At 57.2% G+C, this 25856-nt stretch overlaps 1 protein-coding gene across 1 annotated transcript; it reads left to right on the top strand.

The window, feature by feature from the left end:
- Positions 1-7435: 7435 nt before the first annotated feature.
- Positions 7436-25434, top strand: GNA15 (guanine nucleotide binding protein (G protein), alpha 15 (Gq class)). The gene is made up of 7 exons (XM_004689362.2): positions 7436-7724; positions 15002-15186; positions 18154-18308; positions 18977-19105; positions 21237-21366; positions 22729-22882; positions 24147-25434. Exons 1-7 carry the CDS (start codon positions 7580-7582, stop codon positions 24371-24373), a joined length of 1125 nt encoding a protein of 374 aa, XP_004689419.1. The 5' UTR covers positions 7436-7579; the 3' UTR covers positions 24374-25434.
- The last annotated feature ends 422 nt before the right edge of the window (positions 25435-25856 follow it).

Here is a 25856-nt window from a genome sequence, read left to right as displayed (position 1 = left end):
GCCGCGGGGGCGGCACCCGGGCGCAGGCCTCGGCGACGAGGGCCCAGTCACGGACAGAGGACTGGACTTGGGCTCTGAGGAGGCGGCGAGGCCCACAGTATTAACTCCAGAGCGGCAGTGCCAAGCATTCCAGAGCTGGAGCCTGGCCCTCCCGGAGCCCCACCAGGCGGGCCCCCGCCCGCCGTCCAGCAGGGTCCAGAACAGTTCTGTGCCGGTGCCAACGGGCGGGAGGTCTGGGCCCTGCGACCCGTACGCGAGGTGGCTTGGTGGGTGACCTGGGTGACCCTTGTCCCCGCGGACGCGGTCCCAGTGGAGGGCCGCCCCGGGCTCGCGCCAGGTCGGCCCAGCAGCAGAGTCCGGCCGCGTCTCCCCTCAGACGTCCTAGTGCCAATGCCCCCTAGTGGCGGTGCAGGGAACCGTGCCGGGTGGACGTTGTCCGGTTCTTGTATATTATTACACAGTCCTGATTTCAGACGATTTAAACCTTAAGCTATTTAAAAAAGAATATTATATAAAATGCTGTTTTTAAACCTTTTGTCATTTGAAATGCATGTCTCGTGTGTGCTGGTGGATGGGGCGCAGTGGCCTCCAGGCCGGCCTCCGTGGCCGAGGCTGCCACGCCCAGGCGGGTGCGAGCGCGGACTGCTCAGTGTGTCGGGGCCCTGACCCCTTAATCCAGATACCTGATGGAAATTGACTTTTCATATCTTTCTCCTGAAATGAATTGTTTTAAATTGGAATAAATTTTGTTCCTAAATGCCCTGGCCCCTCTGGCTTACTTCCTGTGCCGGCTACCTTGGGGGGGGGGTGGCGTGGAAGGGTCCTGAACGGTCTCAAGGCGTCACCTGGACCCTGCGTGTTAGCGGGGCCCTGGCACCTTCGGGCAGTGGCGTGCACTCCAGGGAGCGGTGGCCGTCAGCTGCTGGGCTGACCAGCCCGGCGGGCCCACAGCTCCAGGGCCCTGCGGTCCTTTTAGTTCACCCTTGAGTTCAAGTTCATTTGCTCTTCCCAGCTGGGGTGCTGTGGAGGAAGCACCTGCTCGCTGGGGGCAGGTTCTGGGCTCAGCACCCCGTCACTGGGTTGGGGGCAGGGAGCAGCTTGGGGAACTGTGTCCCTCTGTAACTGGGGGCCTGTGCCCCTCTGTGTAACTGGGGGCCTGTGCACCCCTGTGTAACTGGGGCAGCCATATCTCTGCGCTCTCCCCTGAACTCTTCCCTTTTTGGCGAGTTCATTCCGGCATGGACACAAGCTTGCCGTTTGAGTGCGCGGCTCAGCCGTGGCGCCCAGCTCCAGGCCTTTCCCTGCTTACCCGTGCTCTGGCGGCTGGAGGCACGCGCGGCCCCCGCCCCTGCGCCCACCCCTGTGACTCCCCGCACCCTCCTGTGGTGGCGCCCAGTGCGTGGCCCTTGTCTGGCTTATTCCTCAGCATCGTGACCCCAAGGGCAGCCACACTGCAGCTTGTCACACACCAGAGGCGTGGGCGGTGAGAGGATTCACCAGAAGCAGAGCAGGGAGCAGAGCAGGCAGTCAGGTGAAGCACACCGCGGAGGGGGCAGCGGGCGGGTCAGGAGAGCTGGCCCTGCGGGTCAGCTCCCGGGCTCGGCATGGAATTTGCGTTGCAGTGGCTGTAACAGCCCCACAGTGCTGTGCTCTAACCCGCTGCGCCACCAGGGAGGGCCGCGACGCCCTTTTCGGAGCCGCAGGACGCTCGGCTGTGGATGGGCCCTCGTGCGCCTGGCCCCGGCCTCCAGCTGCGGTCACGTGAGGCAGCTTGTCTCAGACCTGCTCAGCCCTCTTGAGTCAATACCTAGAGCGGAACTGCTGGCTCTTACCTGTTTGACTTTTTGGGGAACCACCATCCTGTTTCCGTGGCGTTCCCAGCAGTGTGCGGGTTCGTTTCGCCCCATTCTCTTCCAGCTGTGTTTACTCTCGCCAGTGGCTACACCTTGGCACCCAGCGAGGCGGGTGCTATTCTAGACCACCACGCAGCCTCCGAAGGAAACAGCGCGGAAGCAGGTGGGGGGTGAGAGTGGCCTTTTGAGCAGGCTGTTTAGGAAAGGCCTCTGAGAAGTGACCGCGTGCAACAGGATCCGGGGAGACCCGGAGGGTGAGCGTCTTTCTGCGGCCAGAAGGAGCATTTCCCAGCCTGTCCCAGCCCCCAAAGGCCCTGCCTGAGGCGAGGCGGACATGCAGGGAGGAGTCTGCCCGGCTGGAGCAGACAGGTTGGGGGTGGGGAGGGCAAGTAGGTCACGGGGCTGTGTGAGTCCTGGGAGACTTGGGCTTGCACCCTGGGCTGGTGGCCTAGGGGGCTGGGGGCAGAGAAGGGAGCAGGACCAGGGTGGGTGCGACTGCACAGACCCAGGCGGGTGGGGCTGGTGGAGCCGCTGGCAACAGCGGAGCTGCGGATGGAATCCGCGCGGCGAGGAGTGGGAAGCCTGGAGGACCAGCGCCCGGCAGGCGGCGCGCGATGTCATGCCGTCCAGTTCCAGCAGGTGTCGCTAGTTGCCGCTCTCTGGCCTTCCTGCCTGTGTGCTGGCTGGAAGGCCCATCCGAGGAGCCTTGTGTTAGAAGGGAAAAAGGAGAAGGGGAGCGCCTCCCTAGCGGCCCAACGGGTTAGAGCGCAGCACTGTGAAGCCGACCGCCCCCACTGCAGCGCAAGTTGGATCCTCAGCCAGGGAGCCTATCCACAGGCGCAGCAGAATTCTCCCGCCTCCCGGCTGCCCCCCTCAGCAGTGTATTCCAGTGGATCTGCCTGTTCTGCTGCCCACTCTGTCTGTGTTGAATCCCCCGCATATCTAGCCTGTAGCCCAGTTCTTGTATGAATAAATAATAAATAAATAAATCTTAAAAAAAAAACTGAAATGGAAAGACATGCTATGGTCGGGGATTGGAAGACTCAGTGAAGTAAAGATAGTAAAGGTGTCAGTTCTCTCCACAGGTATCTGTAGAGTTAAGATCATCACAGTTCCAACAGGATTCTATGTACATATAGTAAAACAGAGCCTAAAACTTATGTGGAAAGTTAAAGGACCTAGAATAACCAAAACAATTTTGTAAAGAAGAAAGTTGGGGCATCACATACTCCTATCCTGTTTTAAGTCAGGGTTAAGCAATAACAGTGAAAAGAACTCTGACCTATATAAAAATTAACTCAAAATAGGCTATAGTTCTAAAAGTAAAATGGAACAATAAAACTAGAACATCAAAGAACATCTTTGTGGTTTGACAGAGTCTTAGATACAGTATCAAAAGCATGATCACTAAAGAAAGTAAATCGATGAATTCTACATCATTAAAATGAAAAACTTTTGATCTGCAAAAGACACAGTTAAGAGGATGTGAAGTCAAAGCTGAGTCAAAGAAAATATTTGTTAGCTACATATCCAAAACAGGCTTGTATCCAGAATATGTAAATTCTTAAAATATAATACAGTCATGTGTCTCTTAAAACTGGGATACATTTTGAGAAATGAGTCATTAGATGATAATTGTGTGAACATCGCAAATAGTAATTACACAAATCTAGATGATATAATCTATGATCTATACTGTATGGTAGAATCTTCCGGGACAATCATTGTGTAGGTCCACCATTGATGAAAATGTTATGCCGTGCAAGACTGTAATAAGAACCCACTTTAAAAAATGGCAAGATAGGCCCTCCCTGGTGGTGCAGCGGGTTAAAGCACAGCACAGAGAAGCTTAAGCCACTTCTGCATGAGTTCGATCCCCGCCTGCCCCGGAGGTGACCACATGGCATGGCAGACCTCTCCTGACCCGCCCGCTGCTCCCCTCAGCAGTGTACTTCGTGGATCTGCCTGTTCTGCTCCCCACTCTATCTTTGGTGAAGCCTCTCACCCTCCGCATCTCTGGTCTGTACCCCAGTTCTTTACAAATAAATAAATAAATCTTTAAAAAAAATTTAAAAAAAAGGCAAGATATTTGAATAGACAGCTGACCAAAGAAGATACACCGATAGCACTTAAACATTTGAAAAGATATCCAACATCGTTATTTGATCAGGGAATTGCATATTAAATCCATAAAGAGATACCATTACACACATTACAATGACTAAAATGAAAGTTACAGACAATACCAAGTGTTAACAAGATGCAGAACAACTGGAACTCATACATTGGGGAATGCAAAAGGGCACAGCTACTTTAGAAAATCATTTAGCAGCTTTTTATAAGCATGCAATTACTCTGTTATCCAACAGTTCCATTGGTAAGGATTTATCCTTAAGAACAACAATATTCATGTCAAACGTTCTGAACACCTACGTTATAACAGCAATATTCATGATCACAACTGGAAACAACCTGTTTGTCCTGTGGCTAAGTCGGTAAAAGATGACCTATCCACAGAATGGAAAACTATTTGGCAACTGAAAAGAATGGGCTCCCAGCTGCAGAGATGAAAACCAAGTGTTAAATGAGAGAAGCCAGTCTAAAAGGCTGCATAAGGTATATCCCATTTATACAACATCCTCAAAAACTTAAAAAAAAAAAACAAAAAAACCACCATAGCATCAGCGGCATTGTGATTTGTAGGAACTATAAAAACTTGGTCATTCAGTTGACCAAACTAGATAGTTTATAAATTTTGCTCTTCTTTCACAGTTTCTGGCTCATCTCTCTGAAATGCCTTGGGATTACCTGTGCTCAGAGTGACATATCTCTTATGTCAATGAGGTGGCATTTTGGGAAGGACCTAAGGATGCGGGCTGGTTGCTAGGGGAGAGCCAGCCATGTGATTAGAGGGCTGGAAGTTTCAGGCCCACCCTGAACCTCTGGGTGGGCAGAGGAGCTGGAAGTTGAGTTCAGTGCCAATGGCTAGTTAGTTAACCCACCTCTGTAATGAAGCCGTGATCACCCAGAGGCGGGCTCTGGGCAGCTGGCAGGCTGGTGGGCATGTGGCCAACCCCAGGGGGGAGGGGAGCCTGGAGCAGTGGGGGGAGCCCTGTGCTTTCCCCATTCTTGCCGGTCAGCTCTTCATCTGACCACTTCCAAGTTAGTCCTTGGTGAAAATCAGTGACCTCATGTATAAACGGGCTTCCTCATTTCTATTCACAGATTAATCAAACCTGGAGAGAGGTATGGAAACTTTCCTCTGATTTGTGCCCAGCTGCTCAGGAGTATAGGAAAGTACCTGAAGCAGAGTAAGGAGGGTTTGGGGGGGCTGGGGTGTGATCTTGGGGGGCTGCTGTGTGATCTTGGGAGATGGGGCCCTTTATCTGTGGACTGTGATGCTGTCTCCGTCAAATGGTGTCAGAACCGAGCTGAATGGAGGGAATTCTTGGATGCCTTACTGATATCTGAGAACTGCTTGTTGGATAGGGAAGCCCATGGGGCTGGGGCTGGGGATGGGCTAACTACAGAGGCACCCAGAATAAAAGCCACATTTGGTCCACCGTTCTCCACGAAGCTTTCTATCTGTTACAACCCACAGATCGTAGTCCAAAGAAGTGAACTCTATGAACATAATTTTAGAAGTGAAGAATGAAATGTCTTATCACCAACAAATATCAACCCCCCCCCAAAAAAAAACCACCCAGAAATAGCATAGAAGTCAAAGCAGGGATGTCTTGGGGGAGGGGAAAGAGAGGGTTCCTATGGAAAGTATATCAGGGGACCCTTATGGGCCTGAGAAGGGCCTAGGCTTGGCCTGGGTAGAAATCACATGGATCCTGGCTTTGCAAGTTTCTCAGGTTATACGTTCATGTTTTATGCATTTTCTACATGTGTTTTTTTTTTTTAAATATGCTCACGAATGAGCTGTTATGTGAAAAATGTACACAGGGCCGGGCATGTGGAAGGGAAGCCTGTTTGGGGAACTGGAAGGGAGATTTATTTGGAAGCTGTAGGGGTTCACACAGGTTGGGGCCCTGGGACTGAGGGGTGGTGGGGTCTGGGCAGTGACAGAAGACGTTCATATGGGGCTCGATGTCCTCGGGCTGTTGTGAGGAGCTGGGGCCCGCTCCAGCCGGGAGATGGCCGGCCACACTCTGTCCCCCTGGGGTCTGTGACTCAGCCGTCTCCAGTTTTGCCATGCTGGTTATTTCTATTCTGGGGCAGCGCTTCTGGCTCTGCTTGGCCAAGGCCATTTCTGCTTTTTTTTCACCTGCCCCCAGTAGGAAGTGGCCCAGGCCTCTGGCCTTGGGGAGCCCCCCTCCTCACAGCCATCCGGTTGGGGGCGGTCCCAATGACCCAGTGGGGGGCCCCTATCAAACTTCCCAACTGCCGCTATGAATCAACAGCAGAGAAAACCACAAGGTTCTGCCTGGCCCGCTGGTGTGGGGGAGGGGAGCAGTTGCTGCTGTGGATGGTCCCTGATTGTACCACTCAGCCTCTCTGAGTGAGTCTGGGGGTTCCTGCGAGGAGCCTGCGAGCCCCCGGGGATGTGTATTCCTCGGTGCGTGCAAGCGTTTGTGCTTGTGTGTGTGAGAGACAGAGAGAAAGAGAGAGAGAGAGAGTGTGTGAGAAAGACAGAATCTGAACCTTTCTAGGACATTCTAGCACTTTCTAGATGCTTGCGGCGTGCGCTTGCACCCAAATCCGGCAGAGATCTGCAGCCCTGGCGCCAACCCGAGACCTCACCTCTGTGGAGGCAGCGGTTGCCTGTCCTGCACACCACCGGCAGCGGGCGGGCGGGCTGCGGCCGTGTCCTAGACACCCAGGCCCAGCGCCCAGCGTCCAGCTCCTCCCCGCCCTGCGCCTGTGGCCAGCGTGGCTTCCTCAATCCCTACAGGAAGCATCGTCCCGGCACCAAGCCCCTTCCTCGTCTTACTTTGAGCTGACAGTCACCTAACAGGCGCAAAGGAATGTTCTGGTGCTTTTCCTGATCTTTCTGTCTGACTAGATGGCAGGCAGCGAGGTCAGGGACTTGGGTCCTCTCAGTCACTCCTGTCACACTGGAGGGGTGTGGCAGGGGCCCCCTCCCCAAGGGCCCAGGGCCCGACCAGTGGCCGGCTGGCCTGAGAGTCACTTCCCGGCTGCACTGACTGTGTCCTCAGTTGATGAGTGAGCCTCGCTGGGGCACTTCAAAGTGTGGGTGCCCCTGGCCTGATTTGAATAAAGATCATTCTTGGTGTTATGATCACATAACTGGCTCAGAGAATGGGGTGGCGTTTGGGGACGGCCCGGGGGCGGTGTCCCACGAGGCTGGGGTCCGCCCCTTCACCAGAAGGAGGAAGGAGGCAGGAGGCTGCTGCCGTGGACCAGACAGCAGCTGGCTCTCCCCTGCCTCCCCTCCCTCGCTTCCCTCCCTCGAGGCACTACCTCACCTCTGCAGACAACCTGTTCTGCGGGTCCAGGCAGGCCTCCTGGATGGGTGGGGAGCCCTGAGCCTCCCCACCACCACCTGCTCCTCCCACCTCTCCCCTCACTCTCCCTCCTGGCTCAGCTGAGCTGGGTCGTCCTGGTGCCCAAGGCCGGAAAAGAAGGCGTCGCTGGGGGGGTGACCCCCAAGGCAGCCCCTTCACACCCGGAGAGGAAGCCCTCTCCGGAGCCGGCAGGTCTGGAGGTGCCCTCGGCGCTGGGGCCATGCCACCTGGTGCCCGCTGAGCCCCGGCACCATGGCCCACTCCCTGGCCTGGCGCTGCTGCCCCTGGTGTCTGACGGAGGACGAGAAGGCGGCGGCCCGCATCGACCAGGAGATCAACAGGATCCTCATGGAGCAGAAGAAGCGAGATCGCGGGGAGCTGAAGCTGCTGCTGCTGGGTGAGCTGGGCGGGCCGCGGGCACCGCGTCTGGGCACCGCGTCTGGAGGAGGCGGCGGCGGCTCCGGGAGGGGCCCCTGCACCGGAGAAAGCCACGGCGCGGGGTGGCAGGTGCCAGGGCTCGGGCGCCCAGGCCCGTCCACCTGGCCAGGCGTCTGTGGGACGGAGCTGGCCAGCCGGGTGGGTCTCGGGGGCCTGGCCTCGCCTGGCAGGCCCAGCACGCCCTACCAGTCTGCGTCACGGGAAGGGAATGACGAGCCAGGTGTGCCCGAGCCCGGCTCTCTCGTCCCTGTCCAGGCGCCCCGGCCAGGGGCCGGCGCGGCTGGCTGCCAGTCCGCAAGGACTTGACCCGGGCTGGTTCTGCTCTGTTCACACGAGCCTTGGGGGCCCTGACTGACCGAAGGTCGGAATAATGGATTCATTCATTCGGGTTGTACCGGGCGGCTGCCTCCTTATTCCTGCCTCCTCGGCCCTCATTTCATGCTGAGGAGGCAGCTATTAAGCTGTGGATTATTAAGTAAAGGAAAGAATTTTTGGCAGCAAAGGAGAACCAAGGGGCAAGAAAATGAGGAGCAGGACTAGGGTTGACTTGGTGGGGGGTTGGTGGCCTCCAGATCTCCACTCCCCAACTGGCTGCCTCCTGGGCGACCCCACTCTCCCTGCCCGAGGGCTTCCCAGGGCTCCTTGGCCCCTGCTTGGGGCTGGGGAGGGCTCCCTGGAGTCACATCTGCCTGCCTGGGCTACAGAGAGGGGTTAGTTCTGCAGCCACCCGCGTTCTCCCCTGGCTCCGTGGGACCGACACAGCTTCTAGGGCTCGACAGAGACGGTGGGGGGGGGGACGCCAAAATTGTTCCTCGATTCCATGGTCCTTCCAGCTGTTGTCTCGGTCCCTCTGGCTGAACAAGGTCAAGGAATCCCTCCCCGCATCTAGTTGTCTGAGACACGGCAGGCAGAAAATTCCCCCAGTGGCCCCAGGTTGACCTTGCGACTCCTGCTCTGACTACCTGCCACCATCCTGCAGCCTGGCTTCTTTGCTGTTCATTGAATACTTCCTGTTTCCCTTAAGCTTAAGTTTGGTGAAAGAGTCAATAAAGTTGTCTGGGCCTGGAAGACTTCTAACTAAGAATTTAATTTTTCCATCACTATCTCTGAATTACTTTAGTAGATGGGCTATTATATTAATAACAGAACAGAATTGTCATTAGTCATTAGTCACCAATACATTAATTATTACATTAACAATAGCAAGACTTATTAATCATTAATAAATTAATTGGCACACTATTAATAGCACAGAATTATTAATCGTTAATAAATTAATTGTCATACTAATAACAGCATGGAATTATTACTAATCATCAATAACTAAATTATTATAGTCATAACAGCGCACAATTATTGTTAATATAATAACGTAACTATTATTGATATAATAGTGTAGAATTAGTGGTATTACAATAACGCCACTATGTTAGTAGCGTGACTGCTGTATTAATGACAATGACATTCCTGTCTTATTCTCAACAAACAGGGCTATTTCGGCTTTCTACTTTTCTTGGGTGAGTTCTGGTCATTGACATCTTTCAAAGAATTTGCCCATTTCTGCCAAGCTGTCAAATGTATCAAGTGTTGATAACCTTCCCCTTGCAGCCTCTGTGACCGTGTCCCCTCCTCAGCGCCCTGTCTTCAGTCTCCTTTTCTCCATCCGTGAGCCAAGGGGTCCGTCCGTGTCGGCAAATGTTTCCTGTGTCACTTGTTCACTCATCCGCACGGCAGGTCTTTGCACTAGCTGCTTCCTCCCAAGAGCTCTTGGCACCCCCGGAGCCCCCCACTCACAATTTTGGGTCAAGGCAGGACTCTGTTCAAGAGTCACCTGACTCCCTCCGTCACAGGACAGAACCATCCTTCCCCTTCTGCCTCAGCTGGATTTTCTCCGGAATGCTGGCGTGGGTCCTGGGCAGACTTGCTCGCCGCTGTTTCCTGAGACAGCCAGCAGCACAGGTGAGGCTGCAGTCCTTCCCTCTGCAGCCCCGCGTCTCGGCCAGGCCACAGTGAGGCTGACAGAGAAGCAGTGAATCCATTTCAGGAGGAATTTCCCCAGGGCTGTGTCACAGCCCGGGGACTGGGAGAGTCCCTGAGGCCAGGCCCCGCCGAGGGATGGTCAGCCGAGGGATGGTCAGCCGGCCCGGAATCAGTGTTTCTTGGCTCAGGCAGAGGGGATGGGAGGAGGGGGGTCGGCGGTGTCCCAAAGCACACTCATGGTGGGGTGCCCCTGTGGACTGAGATGTGGGAGACCACATCCCAGCTGAGGGTGATCTCCACCACTCCCTCCCTTCTTGAAAACAAGAATTGAATTTTAAAAACTATTTCTTTTCTGGAGTTGGCTGATTCTTCAGAAGAAGCCTGAGGGACGGAGGGTTGTCCCCATGTAGGGGCGGGGGATGAGTCAGCAGGAAGAATTGAAGGAGCCCACTCTGCCTCAGCCTGGAGGCCGCACCACTCCTGTTCTCAGATGGGGAAACTGAGTCCCGGAGAGGTGTAACAACTCGCCCGAGATCACGCAGCCAGAGACAGAGCCCGTAGTTCCTGCCAGCAGTCTGTGCCTGAGGGCCCGGGAGAGAAGAGCATAGAACACCTATGGCAGCGGGGGAAACTGAGGCCCAGGGGTTGGCTTGGAGTGGGTCCGTGACCGCTCTGAGCTGGTGCTGGAGCGGAGCGGCCTGCCCTTGGCTGCCCGTTCTCAGAGGCCCATTTCCCCAGGGGCAGGGCGGGTACTGAGTGGCTGTCTTATGATGCCGGCTTGGGCCGACTGGGCCAGGCGTCCGCTCAGCTCCATTTCCTCATGTCTCCCAGGAGGAAGCTCTCACTTCCCGTCTGGGTTCTGCAGCCACGTGGAGCCAGCTTTCCCCACAGCCTCCCCCACTTCCACGTGTGGGGGCAGGGAGGAGGGAGAGGCTTCCCGAAGCCGCTCACGCTCCCGAGTCCTCCCAGCAGCCTCCGTTCTAGAATCTCTAGTGGCTTTCAGGGTCCAGGCTACAATAAGGGGCCGTGGCGTTTTTCAGACTTCGGCCATGAAGCATTCACGTATCACGCGTTCATGTTGTGGATGGCAACTTTTGTTTTTAAAATAAAACAAAAATTAGGGGAAATCAATGTAGTGCAAAAAAAAAAAAATGGGTTACTGTCGCTTGGTGAGAATTCTATTCTCCATGCTTTGGGGGAGACCTGAGACCAGAGAGTCGGAAGGCAACTGAGAGGGCCCAAGTCTCGCTCTGCGGTGGGCCCAGCTCTCCTGCAGATGCTGGCGGCTTCCCAGCGTGCAGAGCACAGCACGCAGACCGACGTTTTGCAGACACCTGGCCCTGGCCATGTCTCGTTTGTGGGTGCGGGGCCTGCAGCTTGAGCTGCTCCATCAGCTGGGTCACTCTGGGGGAGTTATTTTACCTGTCTGAGCCTCTTTGGCGGGGCGGGGATGATACCTGAGGCTCTGCAGAGAGCACTCGGGTGGGCTGGGAGGAGACCACCCGTTAGATCTGTTAAATCACGCCGAGACACTCCCAGACGCCCACCCTGGGGGCTGAGGCCTCCGTGAGCCTCATCCTCACTGCGGGGAGAGCCCGGGGGCTCGGGGGCCAGGCTGCGGGGGCCCTACGTCAGGGCCTCGGTTTCCACACCCGTGACGTGCGCTGTGACAGGCGTGCGGCTGCCTGCGTCACTGGTCCCTGGGCAGTGACGCCTGCAGGTCCCCGTGGCGACCGGGGCGGTCATGAGCCTGATGTGGCGCCTTCGCGTAAGCCCCAGAAAGTCTGGAAACTGGGGCGCCGGTGGCCCTGCGTGGGAGAGGTGGAGGCCGCAGGGCGCTTTTTTGGTTTGTGTGTTTTTGAGGGAACTTTTCATTTCGGAATGATTTTAGATTTACTAAAAGAGACGAGAGAGTGCTGCGAGTTCCTGGCTGCTCCGACAGCTTCCCCTCACACCCCTGACTCAGAACCGCACTGCGCGGCCGTAGCTGAAAGAGTAGCCAGTGGTCACATCGCCGCTACTATCACTGCATTGCTGTTAGTGCCACACCAACATTTGGTCACCGGGCTTTTCCCTCTAAGATCCTCCCTCTACTGCAGGGTGCAATGCACCTGCTCACCCTGCATCCCGGCTTTGTTTTACTTTAAAGATTTATTTATTTGTGAACACAGAACTAGGGTACAGGCCGGAGATGTGGAGGGTGAGAGGCTTCCCCAGAGACAGAGCGGGGAGCAGAACAGGCCGATGGGCGGCGTCCACTGCTGAGGGGAGCCGCGGGCGGGTCAGGAGAGGTCTGCCGCGCCCTGGGGTCACCTCCGGGGCAGGCGGGGATCGAACTCATGCGGAAGTGGCTTAGGCTTCTTAATGCAGTGCTCTAACCCGCTGCGCCACCAGGGAGGGCCAGGGGCTTTGTTTTTTTAAATCAGTCTTAATTTCTGTTTTGGAATGCCTCAGAATTATATAGAAGTTGCACCGCACTCTTCTATAAATGTCAACACTTGACATATTTTCCTTATTCTCATTTTCTCTCACTATATACACATACACACAGTATACAGAAGTGTCTAATGCCCTTTTCACCTGTGCACGCATAATTACTCTGTCATTCACTTATGCAGATGTATTTGATGCATACACACTCAATTTTCTCGGAACCATTTCTGAGTAAGTTGCAACCTGACACCACCTGACTCCTAAACTCCTCAATAGGTTTTCATCCCACTAGCAAGCAGAGGCCCCCCAAGTCCCGATCAGAAGCAGGTGGCTGTCTGTGCCGCAGCAGGAGGTAACACGGGATTCCCATCCCAGCCTTCCCAGCACCCCGAAGTCATGTCCATGGAGAGAACCGTGACTCCTGTTCTCGAACCTGCCGACTGGGCGACCCGCCCGGTGGCCTTCGGTGGTTTGGGGGTCACAGGGGCCAGTAGGACCAGAGAGCTCTGGGGTCATGCAATGCAGCGCCCCCTCCTCCCTGAACCCCCCACTCTCCCCCTCTCTTTCCACCGGGCTCCCTCTACTCCCGTTCCGTCTTTCGGGGCCCAGGCAGGCCAGCCCTTCCCTTTTTGCTGTTTGTTCCGGTTCCTCCTGCATCAGCACCCCCCCCGCCCCCCGGTCCCTGGAAGGGCCCCAGGCCAGTGTCCCCAGGAGCCAGCAGGCCCCACCATGCGGAGGAGCCTCAGCGAGAGAACAGAGAGGGAGCTTTCTGCACACGGCTGGCAGGAGCCCAGTTTCTGGGCCTGGGCCCTTGGCTCCAGTGTTACCATAAGCCAAGGTGGCCTGTGGGTGTGCGGCCCCGGCAGTCACAGGTACCTGAAGGTGATCGGGCTTTTGCGCCTCTGGCCTCCATGGCCACCACTAGCGGCCTTGATCTTGTGGCTGTGGAGAGCGCGGGGGCCGGGACGCCGTGCCTGGGGTAGACACGTGGAGCGTGGGTGTGGGCATGTGTGGCGTGCACCCTGGGCCGGAGGCGGGGCTCTGAGGTGAAAGCATGGCTGTGAGAGGTCGCCGGACTACAGAGCAGCGAGCCCACGGGGTGGTGAGACAGAGAACGCCAGAGAGAGCCAGAGAAAAAGTGTAAAGATTTGCGGGGTGCTGGGTGCGTCTGGTTGCTGCCAGCCTCCTGGCCCCTTGCCCCATCCCTGTTCTGCACCTAGCTGTCCCCTACAGAGTCCACAGTGTCCGGGTCTCAGAAGGGCCCTCGCTGCCCTTGGTGACGTGGGTTTCCCTGGGACATGCCAGGGCCACAGTGAGCACTTGAGTCAGGCTCCGCCCGCCCATGCCCGTAGCCCCAGGGGGCTACCTAGCGGGGACCAAGCACAGTCCTCCTGCTGACCCCCTTCCCTGCTCTCACCTCGTCGCTCTGACCCCCTCACTCCAACCGCATGGGTCTCCTCCTGTGTCTCCCACACCCAGGTCGTGCCCCAGGGCCTTTGCCCTGCTTATGCCCTCTGCCTGAGGGCTTCTCCTCCAGCTACTGACACAAGAATCCTCTCTCCAGCTCCAGATCGCAGCCTCACGAGTCCCGTCTCCTGAGAGGCCTTCCTTGATACTTGGTTATCAGTCACTTTAGACTCTTTATCTTATTTTATGTTCTTCACAAAACTCCTCCACCCGAAATTATTAAAGCATAGGATAGTAATAGTTATTATTATTTTTCAAGATTTATTTTATTTATTTATGCATACAAGAGCTGGGATGTAGACCAGTGGTGTGGGTGGTGGGGCAGGGCAGGGCGTGAGAGGACTCCCCAGAGTAGGGAGCAGAGCAGGCAGATCTACTGAAATTCACTGCTGAGGGGAGCGGCAGGGAGACAGGAGAGGTCTGCTGTGCCCTGTAGGTCACCTCCCTGGCCAGGGATCGAACTCATGCTGCAGGGGCTGCCAATAACTTCATAGCGCTGAGACTTAACCTTTTGCGCCACCAGGGAGGCCCTAGTTATTGTTATTATTGTAAATACTACTACTTAAACTAGAGAATAAGTAATAGCTCTCACTGTGTCTGGGCATCCTGTATCTTTAGTCCTAGAGTCCACAACCTTTTCCTCTTTTCTTTTTCCACAACTCAAACTTTTTCTGTAAAGAACCAGCTAATAATTCTTGACTTTGGGGACCACGTGGATTCTGTCTCAACTCTTCAGTTCTGTGTTAAAAAAGGGGGAAACATCCACAGGAATTTGTACACAAGTTGATAAGGCCACGTGGCAATAAACCTCAACCATTAAGAATGTATGAACCAGGCCCTCCCTGCTGGCGCAGCGGGTTAGGACGCAGCCCTGCAAACTGGCCACAGCTGCTTCAGTGCGAGTTTGATCCCCGCCCCGGAGTGACCCACAGGGCGCAGCAGACCTCTCCTGACCCGCCCGCTGCTGCCCTCAGCAGAGCAGCGGTCTGTTCTGCTCCCCGCTCTGTCTCTGGTGAAGCCTCTCACCTCCCACATCTCTGGCCTGTACCCCAGTTCTGTATGCATAAATAACTAAATCTTTAAAAATACACACATACTATGAAAGTCACTGGAAAGCCGCAGACCACAGAGCTATACCGGGCGTGGCACCTGGCTCTGGTCTCCAGACCTCCGCCCCTCCCCGGGCACACCTTGCAAAGCACCTGTCTGGCCTCTCGCCCACCGTGGCAAACTGTTGACAGATGAGGAAAGAGCACAAGGTGTCGAGGGCCTTGCCCAGACTCACAGCGCGAGGCCCTGTCTGAATCGGGGGGCCACGGTGCGAGCCCCCAAGGCTGAGCCGCCCTGTGTCCCCAGGCCCCGGCGAGAGCGGCAAGAGCACGTTCATCAAGCAGATGCGGATCATCCATGGCGCCGGCTACTCGGAGGACGACCGCAAGGGCTTCCGGCCCCTGGTCTACCAGAACATCTTCGTCTCCATGCGGACCATGATCGAGGCCATGGACCGGCTGCAGATCCCCTTCAGCAGGCCTGAGAGCAAGGTGAGAGTCGGGCCCTGGCCGCGCGCGAGGCTCGTGAAGCCTGTCCCGTAGGATTCAGGGCGAGGTCACGGCCCCCAGACCCCCGAGTGGGACCGTGTCCCCTGCACCCCAAGTCCAGGCTGTGCCCCATCCGACACCTGGGCCTTAGTCGAGAACACCCTCTGGGGGGTTTCCTGGAATCCTCCTGTTTGTGTGCAATTGAGGGGCACCCAGGGGTCCCAAACTATTAAGGGGTGCATGCTTTAGAAGGGGCCGGCCCTCTGTGTGCGTACCAGCAAAGGAAGCAAGCGCACGGGGCAATGGGTCCTTCACAGGTGTAATGACACAAACGTAGACGTACAGTGACCGCTGCACCCTGACCACACGGTGGGCGGCCTGGCGGGGCCCCCTGCGTTTGTGTGGTCTGCCCCTGATGCCACCCTGTGCCGCCAGCAGTGGGTGACTGCCCACCACGTGGTCTCTACCCCTTGCCCACAGGAGGGCATCTTGGCATCGTGAATGTTGTGAGTGTGCTGCAGAGCACGTGTGAGCGCTAATGCCCGTTGGGGTTCGTGGTTTCTTTCTTCGGGGTAAATATCCTCGAGGAGAATGGCTAGGTCACACAAAGTCTCTATTTTTAACTTTCTGAGGCCCTTCCAGGCTGTTCTCCACAGTGACTGCACCACGGTGAACTCCCACAAAATGTGTGCAAAGGTTCTAGTTCCTTCTTTCCAACGCTTAAGCTTGGTTTTTGTAATAGCCATACTAATAGATACAACGGCGTGCTACTTTTAAAAAATCTGAATGCTTCTGATTTGTGGATTTGAGCTGGTTCAAGGACTTTGGAAGGATAGTTGAGGACTAGCAAATAGTATCTAGCTCATGGGCTTCATGCGAGCATACAGCAAAGCTCCCCACACACGCCTGGAAGTAGCATGTTCTCAGTGCTGGAAGGCGGTATGATTCTCTAATCCTCAGATTAGACATCAGCTGGATGTCCACATTCCCACTACAGATAAGCAAAGGGACACAAAGAAGCATTTTGTTCAAAATCCACAGTCCGCAAGTGGAAGAAAATGGAATAACACCCAGTAACCGCCCAGCACTGCCTTTCTTTAGAAAAAACATGTTTGTTGACCTATAACCCACATGCAGAAAAAGACCCATCTGGGCAGCTCAGTGAATCATCAGCAGGCGGAAACACTCAGGTGACCACTGTCCAGGGCAAGAAGCAGAACATATCCCCGGAGGTCCCTCTCCAGGTCGCTGTTTCCGGGTAACCAGAACCCATCTGCCCACCCTAGACGAGATTGTTGCCTCTGGTCTTCTGCCTTTTAACAACAAAAGACCCACAAGCGTCCATCGTTATCACATTAGTATCAATTCAGGACCTTCGTTGATTTTTACTGCGGATTTTTCTCCACAGTAAAAAATTTCTCCAAAGATTTGCTTTTTAAGGGATTATTCATTTTGATTGTGTTTTTTAAAACTTCAGATGGAGTATGTGTTTGTTCAGGCTGTCAGTAACACAGTACCCAGAGTGAGTGGCTCACACGGCAAGTTAATTTCCTTCTGGTCATGAAGGCGGACAGTGTAAGTTCCAAGTGTCAGCGAGGTCCGTTCTTCTGACGTCTCCTGGTGTCCTCCAAGGGCAGCCTGTGGGTGGATGTGTCTGCCCTAATCTCTTCTTCTAAGGATATCAGTTATTTTTGATTAGGGCCCATCCTAATGACCTCATTTTACCTTAATTACCTCTATAAAGATCCTATCTGCAAACAGCCACATTCTGAGGTCCAGGAGGGATTAGGACTTCAACCCAGGAATTAGCAGAGCACAGCCCAGCCGGTAGACGGCTACAGGCTTCCCAGGGGCTGATGCTTCTGTGATGGGACAGGAACTTGCAACCATTTCCACTAGTGAGTGGCTGGTCCTCACCCAGACCTCACCCACAGCCCCTCAGACACTGACCACTTTCAGCGTGCGTGTGAAAGGTCCTCACGGTCCTCATGGGGAGTTGGGGTGCCGCGGGGGGGGCGCGACATCCACGTCCGCTCTTCCCAGTGCAGCTGGCGGCTTGCGGGCCGGTGGGGAGAATATTCAGGGGCCCCCTTCTGCTGCTCCCCACCCACCCCAGCTATCTGCCTTTGGTGCCTGCCTGGCCTGGTGCAGGGCCAAGTAGCTCACGGGCCTCAGATCCTCCCCGGCTCTGAATTCCTCTGCAGACTGTGGTATTTGGGATCAGAGCTTTCGGGGTGCATGCACCACACACATGCACCTGCACACACACACAAGCACACATACCGCTGCCCACACGTGCACGCACAAGCCCCAGTTCACACCCACACCCGCCGGTGGTTGCACACACCCAGGCACACACCGGCACGGCGCCACTCACGTACAGGAGCACGTGTGTGCCCAAAGGACGCCCTCACACCCCTCCCCACACCCTGCACACACACAGTGCACACGCGTGCAGACGCGCGCCGACGCAGGCCGGCACAGGCTGCAGGCTGCGCACCCCTGCAGAGACCCGAGCGCGCTCTGGCAGCTCCGGGTGGAGGACCGAAGCGCTCTCGCCCCAGCGCAGACCAGACCTGCTGCGGGAAGGCGGGAGGGCGAGGCTGAGGGTGCGCGCCTGTGCACGCGGGCAAATGGCTTCCTCCTTTGTGCTTTGTGCAAGACAGTCGTGTGACTTGCCTCCCCGGTGCCAAAGCGCTGGTGCCCCGCGAGAGGGGGGGCCGCCCGCTCCGGCTGTTCTGCACGCACACAGGCGTCCCCGCGCCCCGCCCGCGCGCGCTGGCGTCCCTGGAGCTGCGCCGGCGCCGCTTACGGGGCCGAGGCTGAGGCTGAGGCCGGGGCCGGCCGGGGCAAGTGAGCTGACAGCTCAGCTCGGGGCGTGCAGGCGGTAGTTCTGGCTCGGGCCGGAGGGCACGTGGAGAAGGCGAGGGGCTGGTGGACGCTGCGGCTCACCCCGTGCTTCCTCCCCAGCACCACGCCAGTCTGGTCATGAGCCAGGACCCCTACAAAGTGGCCACTTTCGAGAAGCCCTACGCCGTGGCCATGCAGTGGCTGTGGCGGGACGCCGGTGTCCGGGCCTGCTACGAACGCCGGCGGGAGTTCCACCTGCTTGACTCGGCCGTGTAGTGAGTCTGGGGTCGTTGGACAGCGGGTGCGGGGGGCGAGGGCTGCGGGTGCAGCGGGTACGGGGCGCAGCGGGGCCAGGATGCCGCCCGAGGTCGTCCAGGCACAGAGGGGGCCCTGGCTGGCTGCTGCCGCTGCAGGCGCTTCCTTCTGGCTCCGTGGCTGCCAGGTGGCCTGGCTCCAGAGAGACGATCTGGGGGTGCCACTGCCTTGGGCTGACAGGACTCCTGTGATGTCACAGCACCAGGGGAGATACTGCCCTGCGCTGACACAGTTCCTGGGGGACAATTGCTCCTGCGTGATGGCCCCAGGGTGACGTGTCCCTGAGCGGACACTGCTCTTGACACTGCTCATCATCATGCCAATGAAACTGGCCTTCTTAAGCTGCGGGGCGTCTGGGGTGACTGATGATTGGGATCCTAGTCCCCGTTCTAGAGGTAGCCAAGGTGATACCCTTCCCCGGTGTGGCTGTTTTTGGGGTCCTGTAGCTCCAAGGGTGACACTGGTTCTCCCCAACACTCCCCAAAATCTCAGGATGGTGAGATTTTGGACCCCAAAGATCCTAGTTCCTCTCTGGGCCTCCTCACCTAGCAGGGTCCTTTCTAGGCTCTGAGGTCTGAGAAGCACAGAGAGGCTGCAAGGCCGGGCCTCAGGGCTCCTTGCTCCACAGCTACCTGTCCCACCTGGAACGCATCACCGCGGAGAACTACATCCCCTCAGCCCAGGATGTGCTCCGCAGCCGCATGCCCACCACCGGCATCAACGAGTACTGCTTCTCTGTGCAGAAAACCAACCTGCGGTAAGCATACAGCGTGGGCCTGGGGAAGGCTCCCTGTAGGAGGGGCAGAGCAGCTGGGGCACTGACGGGTGAGTAGGAGTTTCCCAGTCTCAGTCCTCAACAGGCTTCTTAGAACACTGGCATTAGGAGGCTAAAGAATGAACAGGGGTACAGTAGGGCTGACTTTCAAGGAGCTTCTGGGCAGGAAAAGACAGGCTGTGGTCAGGGCTAGGCCGGAGGGATTGATTCTGGGGCAGCGCACAGGGGGATCCCTCTAATGGCCAGTGGGGACCTGAGGCTGCAGGTTAGGAGCTGCAGGAGGAAGTGGGAGCCATGGTCCGGCAGGATATGTCAGGGAGACCATGGCAGAGGAAATGGGGGATGGTGCAAGATTTGTGTCTGATGTAGATGGGGCCGGAGTAGAAGAGTGTGGGAATCAGAGCAGGAAGTCAAAAATGACTCCCAGGTTTCCCATCAAGGTGACAGGCTGGGTGCTAGCGTTGCCATGGCAGCATCAGGATGAGGGTTGTTAAGACAATGAAGTCAGTTGGGGCAGGTTGGTTCTGAGGAAATTGGGGCATCTAGGAGGTGGCCGGACACCAGACAGAGGGGCAGGTGGCCGGTGCAGCAACGGGTTGTCCAGGCAGAGTGATTGATGGCCAGTGTCAAAGTCCAAGGAGAAGGCAGGAAGCGTACAGGGAGAAAAGCTGGAGCTAAAGGGTCAGTGGTGACCGAGCGAGGCCTGTGCTCGTGGGCTGATGGCAGGGAACTGTGGACAGCTTGGAGGACACCTGGACAGGGGCTTTGTCCAGCTCACCCATGTCGAGTCCCTCGTTTCTCTGAACCCCCACCTCCCAAACATGCTACTGAGTCAGTAGTTCCTTGCAGGAAAGCTCATAATTTAGCCGCTTGCCCTGGGCACCTTCCAGTGGGGGGCAGCCCCAGAGAGCTGGGGACTACGCGCCAGTCTCCTGCTTCCCTAGTGCTCATTGGCATGAGGTCGGTGTGGACGTTAGTACGTGTGGGTACTACACGTACTACTAGTACGTCTGGGAGGGCCGAGGGCGGAGGGAGGGGGAGAGAGGGAGTGGGTGCATGAGTGGGTGGTGCCGGAAGGGGGGTTTGCGGATGGGCAGACAGGTAAGTGGATGGCTGCATAGACGAATCCATGAATGGGTGGGCGGGCAGATGGATGGACAGACGGACAGATGATAGATGGGTCGTAAGAGTTTAGAAGTGAAGGTACAACTTGGGGACGGTCCAAGGAAGCCTGGATCGAGGAGGTGGTTTTCATGTGGGGAGACTTGGGTGTGATCTCAGGCCGAGATTCGGTGTTCATCGTTGGAAGGAGGGTGCAGCGGACACCGAGACTCGGAGCAAGAGGCCTGCGAGGGGCCTAGTGTACCCCACCTCTGTTCCAGTCTTCAGATCCCCGCTCTCAAGCAGTGTACCCCAGTTCCAACTCTGGAAATGGAGGTTTGAAGGTGTCTGAAGCCACCAGAGAGGGGCAGGGCTTGAGCTTGGAGCCGCAGGCCTCAGCCTCACCTCCCCGTGTGCGGCGGGCAAGTCCCTTCTCGCCAGGCTGCCGGCTCTAGCATTTCCTGTCGGCTGCCTGAGTAACGGCTGAGTCTTGGGGAAATGACGCGGACTTGTTATCAGTGACCCATATTCTAGAAGAGAGCAGGAAGGTGGGAAGTTGCAGCTCCCAGGCCAGTCCTGCCCCGGGCCACGCACGGGGGGTGGCGCCTGCTGTCTCCTGGGTGGTTCTCACGCCCACCTACGGGGCAGGCGGACTGTCCCGTGGGGCAGAACACAGCCGCCCCGTCTCACAGGTGGGCAGGCGGCCCAGGAGCCAGCCCACAGTTGCCCACGGGTCACGCAGCCAGAGCCCGCTCCGACATCCCACCCTGCTGCCCTGGGGTAGAAGTCAGGCACCCTCGTGGGGCAGGAGAGCAGGAGAGCAGGAGAGCCCCCTCTCCGCCAGCTCCAGTTTCCTCAGTTGTAAATGGGTGGGAGCGAAATTCACGAACACTCAAGTCAGCAAGAGGAGGTGCCGCCCTCGCTGCCGTTAATATTGGGGCTGCTCGCGCCGGCAGCCCGGGGGCTGGGGCGCCCCGGCATCCTGAGCTCTGAAAGGGGGTGGCTCCCACAGGATCGTGGACGTGGGGGGCCAGAAGTCAGAGCGCAAGAAGTGGATTCACTGCTTCGAGAATGTGATCGCCCTCATCTACCTGGCCTCCCTGAGCGAGTATGACCAGTGCCTGGAAGAGAACAACCAAGAGGTGAGAGGCCAGAGGGGCGGGGCCGCGCGTCCCCAGGCCCGGCCACGGCACAGCGTCCGTGTCACCCGGCGGTCGTGCGGCGCCCCAGGGCCGCCCTCAGTGGGGGAGGCCTTAGCCCTGCTCCACCGTTTCATGGTCAGAACCCTGAGCACTGTGTAGTCAGACACACACACACACACTGCACAAGCACCCCAGAGGGACAGCAAGCCCCCCATCTCCCCGGAAGCACAGCCCCAGCCGTTTCGGAAGAGCAGGTTCCACTGCAGGGCCGGGAAGGCTGTCCCTCACTACACGGACTCTCCCCTAATCGTCACTGGGGCGTGAAGGCCGCGTGAAGGTCAGCGTGTTGTCATGGCCAAGGTATCCGCTTTCCGGGGTTCCGTTTGCACACAGACGGTCTGGGGGACAGGTCAGATGCTGTCATTCTGACTGAGAGGGAGGGAGGGGCGTGCATTGCGGCCACCCTGGCACAGTTCTCGCCGGAACCCCGCCATGCCAGATGACCTGGTTCGCTGGGGCTGCTCTAACCAAGGGCTGCAGGCTGTGGGTTGGGGCCGGCACAGCAGAAACTCATTCTCACGGCTCCGGAGCCTGCGAGTCTGAGTCCAGGGTGGCAGCAGGGATGAAGCTTTGAGGGGGCTTCTGCTCCACGCCCGCCCAGCTGTGGGGGTCACCGGCTGTCGTGGGCCTGGGGATGCATCTTCTATCTCCGCCTCTCCCCACATAGTATCTGTGTCCAGACGTCCCCTTGGGAAGGACACCGGTCATTGGCTTGCTGCCACTAATCCAGTGTGCCCCTTCTCAACTAATGACGCCCTCAAAGGCCCTACTTCTAAACCAGGTCACATTTTTTTTTTTTAAAGATTTATTTATTTGTGCATACAGAACTGGGGTACAGGCCAGAGGCTCAGGGCCGGTGAGAAGCTTCACCAGAGACAGAGTGGGGAACAGAACAGGCAGATCTACGAAGTACACTGCTGAGGGAAGCAGCGGGCGGGTCAGGAGAGGTCTGGCTCGCCATGTGGTCTCCTCCGGGCAGGCGGCAGGCGGGAATCGAACTCATGCGGAAGTGGCTTCAGATTCTCAGTGCTGTGCTTTAACCCGCTGCGCCACCAGGGAGGGCCCCAGGTCACATTTTTAAAGTTCCAGGTGGACCTGAATTTTTTGGGGGGCAAACCAGTGCAAGCACAAAACCCTCCCAGGTACACAGACAGTCTGCTACAGCTCCCTCAGGCCCAGCAGGCAGCAGCCAGGGCCCCCAGCCCTGGAGAGCCGGCCCCAGCCCCATCGCTGCATGGGGCAGGGCTCCTGTCCAGGCCGTGCCTGCCGGCTGGGGCAGTGACCACCTGTCCCACCTCCCAGAACCGAATGAAGGAAAGCCTGGCCCTGTTCGGGACCATTCTGGAGCTTCCCTGGTTCAGAAGCACGTCGGTCATCCTCTTCCTGAACAAAACTGACATCCTGGAGGAGAAGATTCCCACCTCCCACTTGGCGACCTACTTCCCCAGTTTCCAGGGTGAGTGGTTCTAGAACTTCCTATCCCCTCTGCCTTCCCAAAGGAGTGCCCAAGGGGTGCTCATCCAGGGCCTAGCCCACCCCAGACGGAGCAGTTTCAGGATTCAGCAGCTGAGAGCTTCAGAACTTTGCAGGGCCTAGCACGTGGAGTCCCAGCCGCCCTTCTGCAGAATGGGGTGAAATAGCCGCAGCGTTTCTAGCCCCTACAGTTGCTTCTAATTCTGACAACTCACAGACCTTTAGTGTGGGTCTGCCGGATACACGTCACCCTCATAGCCCACACCTGGGAGGCCTCTGCTCGACTTTTGAAGCACATTTTTCTGATCTTTCATAGCCCTCTCTTCTGTACCTAATAAAGAGCTTTTTGTTTTAGGCTAATCTTTCATCCGTGATCGACCTTTCAACACTGCTTACTTCTTCCTAACAGGCCGTTTCGTAGGCACCCCCCCCCCATCCCCGCTTTCTCAGTCTGGGGAGCCACAGGTCTGTGGAGTGTCTTGTTCCAGTGCAGGCTTGTCAGGATGAGACAGGCAGCATAAAGAGGTTGGGCAGGCAGTCCCTTCTTACAAGCCACTCGAGAGCAGCCACTGCCTTGCAGGACTCGAGCCCGGGTCTCCCGGGTCAATGGCCGCTGTCGTGGCCACTGCGCTACCACCAGACCTTCCTGAGAGGACGCTGACAGCCCGTGCTCACCGAGTCCAGCCCTGGCTGCCGAGCTCCCCACGTGACTGTGCTCAGTCCTTTCAATGACCCTGGGTGGCCTGGACTGCGGTCACTTTGCGAGTGACGAAACAGGCTCACGGAGGTTGCACAGGCCAGCACAGTCCCTTAACCAGCAAGGGTCAGAGCCGGAAGGCCTCACCTCACGTCACCGTGAGCTGTCAACACGCGCATGTGCCTGGCCCGGCGCCTCCCATCCGTGCCACCAGCCACGTCTGTCTGTGACCGGGGACTTCTGTCTCCCTAGCTCCAAGCTAAGCCCTGAGGTCCTCTTAAGACAGCTCTGCCCAGGCCCAGAGTGGAGCCCCAGGGTCCATTCCAGCTGGGCGACCCCTGCACCGTGTCCTTGGTGCCCGGGTTGGCTGCGCCCCATGATGTGACCCACTAGACAAGCAAAGACGGTGCCCAGCGCAGCATGGTGGGGGGCCTGGGCCCAGCGTCTCTGATGTGGCCCCTGGCAGCAAGAGGCTGCTAGCTCTCCTTGGTCCCGGGGGGAGCTCACCTGCCCTCTCAGTTGCCACTAACTGCCCCCTCCCCACCCCCAGGCCCCAAGCAGGACGCGGAGGCCGCCAAGAGCTTCATCCTGGACATGTACACGGGCATGTACGCCAGCTGCGCTGACAGCCCCGACGGGGGCAGGAAGGGCGCGCGCTCGCGGCGCCTCTTCAGCCACTACACGTGCGCCACGGACACGCAGAACATCCGCAAGGTCTTCAAGGACGTTCGGGACTCGGTGCTGGCCCGCTACCTGGACGAGATCAACTTGCTGTGACCCCGCCGCCCCTGGCTCAGCGCCTCACCGACTGCGGGCTGGTGGGCGCGGGGTGGCGCTCGCGGGCGCCCTGCTCCCTGGCGCTGCAGGCCCGTCCCAGACGCGGAGGGGCCGCCCCCCCAAAGTGTCCGCCCCCCTTGGGGCTGCAGTCCTCCTCCCGCGCCTCCCCTCGCCCTTCCGACTCCCGGCCTTCCCAGAGAAGTAGCGCAGGGTGAGGGGAAAGGCGAAGAAAGCGGGGCTTGGTGGGTCAGCCCCACCTCCAGGTATGTCCCCTACTGGGTGGGATCAGGGAACCCGGAGGGCGAGGCCGGGGCGGCGACCCGTCGGGGGACCTGGGCTCTGACGCCCCCTGGCGGACAGCAGAGGGCCTCGCCAGCCTGACGTCTGCGGGGACTTCTCTTCTCCGGGAGGGGCCAGGAGACCCCTGAAAAACACTGTCCTTATCAGACCCTCGCGGCTCGGAGTGCGCGCTGGGCTCCAGGCGGGCTAAACCGAGGCCGCCGGCATAACTCCCGCCCCGCGGCGGGGCGCTGGGGGCCCTGTACCTACACTCGTCTGTATTTATTCCCTTACCTAACGCGGGGCCCCTTGTGGGTAGACATTAAAGAAGCCACATTCTGTAGACCTATGTTTATCCTCTCAAGGCCCCTCTCAGGTCACCCGCCCCTGCCGGAAGTAGCAGCTTGGGGGGCATAGTGGGAAAACCAGTTGCACGTGCTCGCCCCTTAGATGGGCAAGACAAGGTGCCCCAGTGGGTTTGGGCCCCTTGGAGCCAGGAGGTGGTTCTGATCTCTCCCCAGGCCCTGGGGGGGTCGAGGGAGGGCGCCCCGCCCTCTGTGGCTCCTCAGAGAAAGGCAACAGCAGGCACCTCCCACTTCTGGTGGAGATGAAGAAGTTGGGTTGCTCCACTGACTCCAGACTGTGGTCCCCCTGCATCCTCAGGGGAGCCCCAAGTCCTGCAGCCCCCCTTTCCAGAGGAGGATACCCCTGGCAGAGAAACTGAGTTATTTGAGTAAGGCCACATGCTAGAGGTGGCAGAGCTAAGATTCTATTCATTCATTCATTCAACACTTTATTTTTTTACCTTTTAAAAAATAAACAATTTTACAGATGTTCTGGGTTTACAAAAAACTTGTGAAGATCATTCGGAGTTGATATATAAAACTGTACCTAACTGCCCGATGAACACCTTGCATTGATTAATGTGTGCACTTGTTTACAATTAACGACACAATTAACACAGTATCGACACAGTAAGTCCATACTTTGTTCAGCTTTGACTAGTTTCCCCCTAATGTCCTTTTCTGTGCCAGGACACCCCTCCCTTAGGTTCCACACAGCATTTATACCTCACCTCTCTTGGTTCTGATGGTTTCTCTGACTTGTCTTGCTTTTATAACAGCTTTGATGGAGTGTTGGTCAAGGATCTTGTTGGTTTCTTGGGTCTTGCATAACAAAGCACATAGAGGGTTAAAACAGAGGG

Source organism: Condylura cristata, unplaced genomic scaffold (assembly GCF_000260355.1).
Source record: "Condylura cristata isolate star-nosed mole 26May11 unplaced genomic scaffold, ConCri1.0 scaffold00025, whole genome shotgun sequence".
NCBI lineage: Eukaryota > Metazoa > Chordata > Mammalia > Eulipotyphla > Talpidae > Condylura > Condylura cristata.
The sequence above is the reverse complement of the archived record's forward strand: the minus strand, read 5'-3'. Positions and strand labels throughout refer to the sequence as shown.